Source organism: Leuciscus leuciscus (genome assembly GCF_965113295.1).
Source record: "Leuciscus leuciscus genome assembly, chromosome: 3".
NCBI lineage: Eukaryota > Metazoa > Chordata > Actinopteri > Cypriniformes > Leuciscidae > Leuciscus > Leuciscus leuciscus.
The window spans coordinates 12852000-12862129 of record NC_138727.1 but is presented as its reverse complement, the minus strand read 5'-3'; the positions used below and the strand labels follow the sequence as shown (position 1 = coordinate 12862129).

Genomic DNA, 10130 nt, shown 5'->3' with positions numbered 1-10130 from the left:
GATAAATATGATGGATCCCTATTTCCACATGGATTTGGATCGGATCAATATCTACAATATTTAACAACAATACTTTTAATAAAGTCACTTTCCTGGTTATACATGCCTAAGATTTCATGATGTAAAATAAGCAATCTAGCCTATTAATCACTGTTAATGTTAAAGCATACAAAAACAATAGTTTTGTTGTTAATTCAATGATATATGTTACAACAAGACAACTATTTTTTATTTTAAAACTATATTAATAAATGTGTAACAGGTTGTATAGTGTTTCTCATTTGATTGTATGTGATCGTATTATTTCCTTCATGCTCATGTTACAAATAATACTACTTAAAGACAGCATGTGACGTAGGCCTATTTAATGTAAAATATACTGTAATCATACGAAATTCAATATGAAAGCCAAATACAAAGCCTTGAGTAAAACGTGCATTTCTCAGTATATAACCAATAGGGCATTTATGATAAATAGATAGCTAAATTAATAAGAATAATGTATTTACTTTGACATGCAAAAAAAAAAAAAAAAAATTTATACTTGGTTTTAATTAATATAAATTGTATTACATGGTTGTAAAATACAAAATAGAATTGTATTTGCTTTCTCTATTTTATGAAATGTTTGTTTAACCAGGAAGATGTGACAACATTAAGTGTAAATGAGACATGAATTAATATTGTGTGTGTTATATATATATATATATATATGTCTTATTAGCTTACTAACAAAGTATATTTGACATTGAATGCCTATACTCAGTGTCTTTAAGTAGCTAGTATTTGTTACAACATGAACATGAAGGAAATAATTGTATCACATAATAGGCATAAATGCAGTCAAATGGGAAACATTTTATTTACGTTTTCAAAATAAAAAAACAAAGTATTTGTAAAATTATTAAGTGAAATGAATGACCAATGTTTGAGAAGCTGCTCTCTGCAGAGCAAATGGGCGGAGCTTACGTCTTGGAATGTTCCTGTCATACACAATCGGCTTTACCGATTCGCGGGAAATACTTCCTTTCACTCATCACGCCACTTCCTGGGACTCTCGCGCGGAGAACTGCTGATATCCCTCTTACCCTAGCAAGTGAGTTATGTCAGTTTTATTGCTGATATTCGAAACGGTTGTGTATTGTATTGTTTTGTTTTTGTTTTGTTGTTTGTGGTGCTTTTAGATTACATACAGGCTTTAAGGTTAAGCTTTACTGTAAGCGCGCGTCTCGTTCGTTTAAAGACACTGACAGACTGGGGCATGAGTTTGTCCGTAGTCAACAATGCCAACTATGCGGTGCATAGACATTAATGTCTTGTGGTTTGTTTGTTTACCTAACACACATACACTGGCCACTGATTATTCAGCAGCAAACATCCGCAAGGACTGATCTTCAGTACGATGGATCCAAAGAAAAGTACTGAGAATGGTGTGGAGCAGGACAGTTCAGAAAGTAGTGATGAAGACACTGATATTTGTGACCGGGACAGTGTGGCCAGCAGTGTGGACAGCACAGCAGAGGAAATGTTTATGGATGGCCTTGACCCTGTTTTAGATCGGTGAGTTTTTCTACACATTTACTTTATATTTTTTTAAATGTATTTTATCGATTATATTTATGATGTGGGGTCAATATTATGCTTGATGCAAATAAATCTAATTGTATGGACATCATCCTTTACAAAAATTTGATATTAGCTTGTTCTAGTAGTAACAGCATATGTAATGTATGAAACATTGTAGATCCATAGTAAATAATCCAATTTCTATAGTCATAAAAGCCATAGTCATAATAGCTATAGATATTAGACTAGAGCATGTTTAAAAAATATATAACGGCAGAAACAACATGCCACACTGGGCCTTCTGCCACAATTCGCAATGGGATTAGTTTTTGATATGTCATCAGAATTTACTCACCCTCATGTCATTCAAAATTAAAAAATGTCATGAAGGCATTATTAAACAAATCCATATGAAGCAAGCGGTTCAATCCTAGTCTTGTGAAGAGGTACAATCCCTTTACTCTACACAGTAAGACATAGTTATACATTTGACTAAATAATAAATAAATAAAAATGTTGGGTTATTACATATAAACAAGTCTTAAGGGCCTATTAACAGATTACTATTTGGTGCGATTAAAATGGTATTTTGACTGAACGGCTGTTAATGCATCTTTTCAGACTGACATGAACATTTGCATCATGCCATCAATGCAACAGATTTTTTACGGAGAAGTGTTCTTAGCACTTTTCCATTAGCCTAGAAATCTTGACGCACCCTAGCGGCAGCAAATTTTATTTTGCAGCCAGGGTAGTCTAGCAACTCTCCGTTGGCTTTCGAGCTGGAAAAAGCTTTTCTTTGAGAAAAGAACATAGAGAAAAGAACATAGAACGGAAGAAGACTTAAGTCATTCTTAAAAAAGGAAGATGTGTTCGTAGTTTTGCCGACCAGATACGGCAAAAGTTTAATCTATCAACTAGATCTGCTGGTGGGAAAACACTCTGGTTGGTTGTAGCGCTATCCTATTGCGTGCAGAGAGAATTTGAAAGACAACTATTTATCCCGCCCCTCAGATTGAGCCCTGCCAATGGTGAGTTCCCAGACCCAAAATCTTGATGTGGGTCTGGCATGCCAGACTACTTTTCCATCGCACTGTAAAGAAAATTAACCAACCAATACGATTTTAGTCACATGCCTAGAGGCACTGGGGGGGGTGACATAAAATTAACGACTCTGGCGCTCGCGACTGTTTTGCTAAGCGACAATGAATAGCAAAGAAAGAATCCAGAACAAACTCTTGTCCTTGTTTGAAGCCAATAAAAAAACCTGAAGGGCTGTTTGAAGTGAACGGGGTGGGGTAACCGCTGAGTATCTGCTTTTCTATAAGCGGTACCTGCTGTCAGAGAGTGAATTTTTATGATAAATCAGATAAATCAAATGCAAAAATCAATGTGTTGGTGTAAAACATGCCTATAGTCAACAGAATTGTAAAGTACATTGCTAATCCTGTTTTGTTTTTCCTCTTGTATCATATAATAGGCCTTCATGTGACATTTACACAGCAGAGGAGGACTGTGATTTAGAGGAAAACCTACAGCAGAGACAGAGATCCCGTCTGTCCTTCACATCATCTACTGTTGATAAGGATGGCAGGGAGAGTGATGGTTTCTCTGCTGTATCAACAGAAAGGTGGCAAAGCTCAGATGAAGCAGATGTTGAACCGCTTCAGCTGAAATTCACTCCTCTCCAAGAACCTGGACCACAGACTTTACCAAATGGGTTTAAAAGTCCTCTGCAGTTTTTTCAACTGTTGTTTCCAAGGACAATGATGCAATCTATTGTAGGGCACACAAATGACTATGGGACCAAGTGCAAAGATGTGGGTGATCGTTGGCTCAACATTTCTCTGAAAGACTTGAAGTCGTACATAGCACTGGTCATTTACACATTTCTCATGAAGTGCTCTTTGCTGACAGAATATTGGAATGAATCACAGTACTTCAGTCCATCCTTTCCTGCTCAAGTCATGTCTTATCAAAAATTTGTGACAATCGCCAATGCTCTTCATTTCAGTAATACCAAGGAGGATGAGAAAAATGACTCGAAGAAGGGAACAGCAGCCTATGAACGGTTGGGTAAAATCATACCTCTATATCAAGTCATTAGGGAGGCTTGCAAGACATTTTTTCATCCCTTTCAGAACATCACCATTGATGAAAGAATAGTAGCAGCACAGCCTAGAACTGGACTCAAACGACGCATCGAAAACCAATCTGCAGATAGAGGATACAAACTCTTTGCACTGACAGACTGCACCTCTGGCTATACGTGGGACTTCTTTATTTACGAGGGGAAGTCATGTTCTTCACAGAGCGAGGGCTTGAGTTATGAGTCCGTTATGGCATTGGTGGATGAAAATATGTTGGGCTCTGGGTACAAACTGTTCGTAGACAGATTTTACACCAGCCCCATACTCTTCAGGAACCTTCTAGGTAAAAAGGTCTGGGCTTGTGGCCCTGTTTTGCCGACCAGGAAAGGTTTCCCAAAAAATTCTGTGAACAGACTGAGACGGAACGCTCCGCGCGGCACCATGCGTTGGATTAGGGATGACGAGCTGCTGTTTGTTGAGTGGAAAGACTCAAAAGAAGTGCAGATGTGCTCCACCTTCCATAAAGCCTATGAAGGTGATACTGTGCAGAGGAAGGTGAAGGGGGACGCATATCAGACCCTTGTGCAGGTCCCCATTCCAGCTGCGGTGTTGGACTACAACAGGTTAGTAGAATTTCAGTGATGTTCCTTTGCCTATTTCTTGAAGTCGGTATCAGAGGCTACCCAGGTAAGTTTAGTTTAAGCAAACTCTACACAGCTGAACTGCTCCAGAGCAGGTTTTATTCTGGGTTGGAGATCGCAAACTTAACCTGGGCAAATCAGCTGTGAGCGAAGTGACACATCTGCAAATGAAAGCAGTTCAGAATGAAAGAAATGTCCTTATTATTTATTATGTTTATTTTATATATTATATATTTAATGCATAACCACAGATAGGCAATTATATTTTGACAATTAATATCCAACTTTTAATTTCAATTAATATAAATACATACATATAGCCTAAATACAATCTTAAAGCTTAAATCGCTGAATGTATTTCTTTGTTTAAGCTCTTTGTAATTCTAAATAAATTAAATATACTCAGTTGATTCACTTGCAATTGTAGAGTATTATTAATTAATATATTCTTTCAGATACCTTCTCAAACTTCTCAAGCTTTTTTTATGCTTTGTAAATGCGTTTAAATTCATGATATTTTTCATACTGATCTCTTAATCTTCTGTAGAAAAGTGAATTGTGCCGACTCTCTCATAAGTCATCCAAACTGATGCTCTCAGTATTTAGTGTGATTGGTGAGGTGAAGATGTCACACTTTCAAGTGCTTTAGAGTTAATTATAAACTTTAGATCAAACACAGAATGTTTATAATGAGAGTTGTGAACCTAAACCGGCTTGAATTTGTTTGGTTTTGTCTACTTTAACCTACTCTGAAACTCAAGAGTTTGCTCAGCTAGGTTTGTGTTAACGGCCATTTGTGTCGTTTTATTGTGCATGTGCATTTATTCACAGAAATGGTTATCTTTTGAGTTTAAAATAGTAGCTTTTTTCTCTCCACCCAGGAACGTGGGAACACTGGATCCATCCAGTTTCGTTACTGGGCATTACAGAGTGCTACATAAACCAAAAAAGTGGTATCAGTGTATTTTTTATCACCTTTTGGACATCGCCGTGGAGAATGCATTCATTTTGTATGAACTGGTGGCAAAGATAAAAAAACAAAAAGCACTGACACGAAAGGCATTCTTAGAGAAGCTTGTTTTAGAGCTAACTGAAATGGATGATGATGAGGACAGGTCTGGCTCTGCACCAACTTCTTCCTCGTCGTCTTCTCCTGCGACTTCCTCAGCTTCTCCTGAATCATCAGTTACTGAAGGATCCCACAATCCCAAGTACTTCATGTCGGACAGTACTACTGGTAGACGTAAGTGCAGGCTCTGCCACCAGAAAACTCCAATCATGTGTGCGACTTGCGACGTGCCATTGTGCTTTCAACCCAAGCGTGACTGCTTTAATTGCTGGCATGAACAAGGTGTTTGATTTATTGATTCAATGTTCATTTTAAAGGTATGTAAATGATCGTTTCTCCTACTTTTTTTCATGATGCTCACTTGAAAATTTAAATAAAACTCCTTTGTTCTAAAATTGAAGTAAATATGGGTAGTATTTTTTTTTTATCTACTTTTACAGTCAGTACTGCAAACTCGTCTACTTTTGCTACATAATAAGTGGAACCGTCCATGGAGGACATAAATGTGTCGTGATATGTCAGGAGGCACTACCATTCAAAAGTTTGGGGTCAGTAAGATTTTTGATGCATATGAAAGGTGTTTCAAAAACGGTAATATTGTGCCATATTTTTACATATTTTTTCTATTTTAATATATTTAAAAATTTAATTTTACGGTTTTAAAGCTACATTTTCAGCAAGAAACATTATTAGTGTTGATAAATGGTTGTGCTGCTTTATTCTTTCTTCGTTCTTTTGAAAAATGAAAAAGACTAGCATTTACTTGTATAATTTGTAACATTTTAATGCGTCCTTGCTGAATAAAAGTATTTATTTATTTATTTAAAATGTTTCTCTTTATGCTAAATATAATATTGTAGCCTATGCATCACTACTGTGTGACTCTCATATCATTTATTTCTTTTTTATTATTATTATTTAGGGCAGTGTGAATCTCAATAATAGATTGAGGGAGAACAATCAACAACATTTAACGAGTACAGATTATTTGTCCCACCAGTTTTCACATTTGTTAAATTGCATATTTGTATGACCCCTGTGGGATTACAAATTTAAAGGGGTGGTTGATTATGATTTCACTTTTCTAGCTTTAGTTAGTGTGTAATGTTGCTGTCTGAACATGAACAACATCTGCAAAGCTACAATGCTCAAATGATTTCTTTAAAAGCAAATATCTTCCTTTTCTTAAAACTTTAAGGACTACAACAAACGGCTGGTAGGGACTACATGACATTCCTCCCGGGTTAGTGACATCAGCAACCCCGTCCCCGGGAACACGCAGTCCATGTTGAGAAGAGGAAGAGTTGTTGTAGTCGAGCACATTTGTGAGTCTGCAGCTCAAGCTGTCACATCCGTATTTTCACATGTAATAATACAGTATGTAACACAAGTGCAATAGCATGTCACTCTGTAGTGTAAGGCCCGGCTGGATCGAACCAATGAGGGCAATCGATCAACAGGGAAGGTCTTTGTCTTTCCTTTTACGCACTGTCTTTCCTTTTACGCAGCACAACAAGATTAAATGGAACAATTCTTATATTTATTTTCTCATTATTTCATCAGACTCCATAAATGAAAAGGTTTTAATGATATCTGGGCATCATTAAAACATGAACGAATGTTTGATTATTCTTTCCGACTCTTTAATAATATTTTACCCGCTCAGATTTAGGAAACTATATCACTCTGAGGACCTGGCCTTCGCAGGTCTCGATACGCAATCTTCGCCAGTTCTGATCATCAATTAGAGGTAAAATTGGTTATATATCTAAGATTTGCCGTAGATTACACCATCAGAGATACTCTTTATAACCCCCTTGAATGCCCCCCGTGGCTCTTAATTCAATCGTTTTACTTTAGTAGAGGTTTTGGCCACCATTAAAGACGTCAGTAGATCAACTTTACTTCTCTTCAATAGCTTTGGATTAGCCAAGCCCGTGATTGTTCACGTACATTATCTAAAGCAACATTAAACCAAGAACAGAGGTATAGACGCACCACGATTTAGATTGACCAACCAGCCTTCGCTGCTCTAAACGGAAATATCTCGTCTCCACATTCAAGTACACGTGCAATGATGTCAGATATCAGCCGTCGCTAATCTGGCATAACCTTGTGGGACTATACGAATCCAATAATCTATTTGGGAAAAACAATCTCAGAGTCAGTCAGGATAAAATCAAACGTTTACAATTTATTGACCAGGTAATGAAGCAATAATTCAAAATCCAATTCGCAAGAATAAAATCATGAATTAATCGTAACATAACAATTCAGGAATCGAAGAATTTGTAGAAATTATTACCTGGCAACGAAAATTACACACAGCGGTTGTGTGGGAAGTCAACCTACAGACTCCCCGAACTTTTCTGCACCTTTTCCTTATATACCCAGATCATTCAATATTCTTACCAAATGGTGGTGTCTGACATTATAATTAGATTTTGGTTCCCTATTGAGGGATTCACACTATGAGATCAGAATTTGTATTTGAATGGGTTCTTGTTTTACATACAGAAGGTGTAGTCTGAATGGAGGATCTGGGGAGGGAAACACCTTTAAGGGACACATCACTTTTCTCATATTTTATAACTTCTTTAAGCTTTTCATTATGGTCTGGAGAATAAGACCATTTTACCAGGCGCACTGAGACACTTTAAATGATATCAAACATGCATAGATACTTCTTGTACATACTTAACATTGCATAGGTTTTCAGTGTATTTCAGGTGAGGAGGAGGAGGGGGATGAATGGGAGATGGTGTGTGTGAAGTGTGAACTGCCCTGTGTGCTGCGTCTCGGAAGTTCCTGTTACATATGCAGGAGATAGTTCAAGTGTTAATTCTCAGGAGGGCCTTTTGTTTCATCGAGGGGTCGATCAGACAGACTGGCACCAGCCTTACAGTAGGCATCTTACAACAGTTCCCACACCAGTGATTTTATAGATTATCATGAAAGAATATGCTAATTGAAGATATTTAACTTCAACATAAATTCATCAACTAACCATTCAGAAACGTCCTGTTGCATTCTACGTTGTCACTTCTTCTTCTTGAGTCTCTCCATCATTGTCCGACAGTTTAAACATAAAAGGCAGAATCGTTTTTGACATTTTAGTGCTTGTCTGCCAGAGTTTTTTTAATTATTACTTGTTTTAATGACCACAGACAGTCAGGTCCTTGCTTTTTACAGTATAGTGTCCCCGTCACTTTACTGGGGCATTAGGAACCACACAGACATGAGTTTTCCCAGGAGGTCTCCCATCCAGGTACTGACCAGACTCAACCCTGCTAAGCTTCAGTGGGCAACCAGTCTTGGGCTACAGGGTGGCATGACTGAGCATGAAAAAAATATTTTAATAAAATCATTGTCATCAAAATTAAGAATGACAACATGCAGGTCTATGCGTTTCTGTGTGAGAGAGGAGACAGCATGTGCATGATCTTTTTCCTTTGCATATATTTTCCTTTTCACTAACCAGCGTGACTTATTTAGTTTGAAGACCAAATGGTTTGTAATGGCACTCTTTTCATCCATTGTAAAAACAAGCAAGCTCAAACAGTAGACAGCGCATCAAAACAATATGAATATTAATTTGAACAATAATCATGATTACAGAATTGTTTCATGTAAAAAACAAACAAATCCCGAGTACATTCTGATCATTACTTTACCCTCCCTAAAGTAAAATGACTGTGCACACAAGATGGCTACATTTGCACAGTCAGGATTGGCTCTCATATTGAACTGTACATACAACAGCAGACAGAAGCACGTCAAATAATAATAACAACAGGTAACCAAAACACTTTCAATTTGCAATAGCCCTGAATAATGCCTGTTATATGAAAGTAAATAGCAAGACTTTGTATTGCATCTTTGAGGAGTACAACAGAATCCTGTTTGGTAGTTTATGATCTTTCGGTTCTGACTTCGGTGTAAGTACTAAAGTCTGAACTCTGCGATCTCTTTTTCTTCAGCAGGGACAGCGTGTTCAATGATGCGTAACAAACTTCATCTTCTCGCTGGAAAATATCAACAACATTTAATATACAAAATACAAATTGTAGATGAAGAGATTTAATTTATTCAAAATGAGAAATGTTTGATATATGGGTTGTCAGGATGTGCACAAGTAATGCAGTACCTCAAAAAAGCTATTCTCAGTCTGTGTTGCTGCAGAAACTACAAAATATTAAAATAAGAGAAAAAATATAATCAGCATGACATTTAAAATACATTTCATTGTTCACAAAGCTCAAAACTCAGCTGGAGAGCCAAAGGCATTTTATGCATGTTTGCATAACTAATTGTAATATTATACATGGTCCATTTTGTAACACTGATGATTCAAAGCAAATATTGTGACATCAGAAAAATCAAACATAGCTCTGGTGAAGGAAATGGGTTCAGGAGTGAATGATCACCTGTGGTTTTCCTCTGACAGAGGCAGTACACACTGATGGAGAAGAGAAGAACACACACAGGACACAGACTGAACAGTAGCGTCCAGCAGGGGTCTGATACAGGAAATGTGGAGGTGATGTTGAACGTCTTAGTGGGTGAAGACTTTGACTCTAAATGAAATGAAAGCAAAAGTAACTGCCAAAGTCATCACCTGCACATTTTTGAACACACATATACTTAAATAATATTATTATATATTTTAAAGGGTGTTGACACTTTGTTCTGTGTTGAAATTGACATTCATTGATCTTGTATTCATGGGTTTCATCAGGTCCCTTTCCACAGGTGTATTAATCA

General features: G+C 37.0%; 2 protein-coding genes and 1 long non-coding RNA gene across 10 annotated transcripts in view; 1 reads left to right on the top strand and 2 right to left on the bottom strand.

Annotated features, from left to right (window-relative positions):
* Nucleotides 1-222: 222 nt before the first annotated feature.
* LOC309495912 lies at nt 223-1487 on the bottom strand. The gene is made up of 2 exons (XR_014204868.1): nt 1345-1487; nt 223-1089 (listed from the first exon to the last, which is right to left on the bottom strand). It is a non-coding gene; the product is annotated as an uncharacterized lncRNA (long non-coding RNA).
* LOC309495877 (piggyBac transposable element-derived protein 4-like) overlaps nt 1106-10130 on the top strand; it is an 11609-nt gene continuing 2584 nt past the window's right edge. Inside the window, exons 1-6 of one of the 5 annotated variants that reach the window (XR_014204859.1) lie at nt 1106-1560; nt 3047-4279; nt 5179-5683; nt 5807-5914; nt 6565-6691; nt 9814-10094. Coding sequence is in view for 1 of the 5 variants with exons in the window: in XM_082165801.1 (XP_082021927.1) it covers nt 1403-1560; nt 3047-4279; nt 5179-5656 (1869 nt within the window). In the remaining 4 variants the exon portion in view is untranslated. Of the gene's footprint in view, nt 1561-3046; nt 4280-5178; nt 6188-6564; nt 6692-9813; nt 10095-10130 lie in introns of those variants that run through there. The other 4 variants (XR_014204858.1, XR_014204861.1, XR_014204860.1 and 1 more) reach the window with 4 other exon arrangements.
* The window catches only part of stim2a (tromal interaction molecule 2a), a 25063-nt gene continuing 22473 nt past the window's right edge, over nt 7541-10130 (bottom strand). For 3 of the 4 annotated variants that reach the window (XM_082165752.1, XM_082165754.1, XM_082165755.1), the window contains one exon: nt 7541-9943. The gene's annotated coding sequence lies outside the window, so the exon portion shown is untranslated. The remainder of the gene's footprint in view (nt 9944-10130) is intronic. The other variant, XM_082165753.1, reaches the window with a different exon arrangement.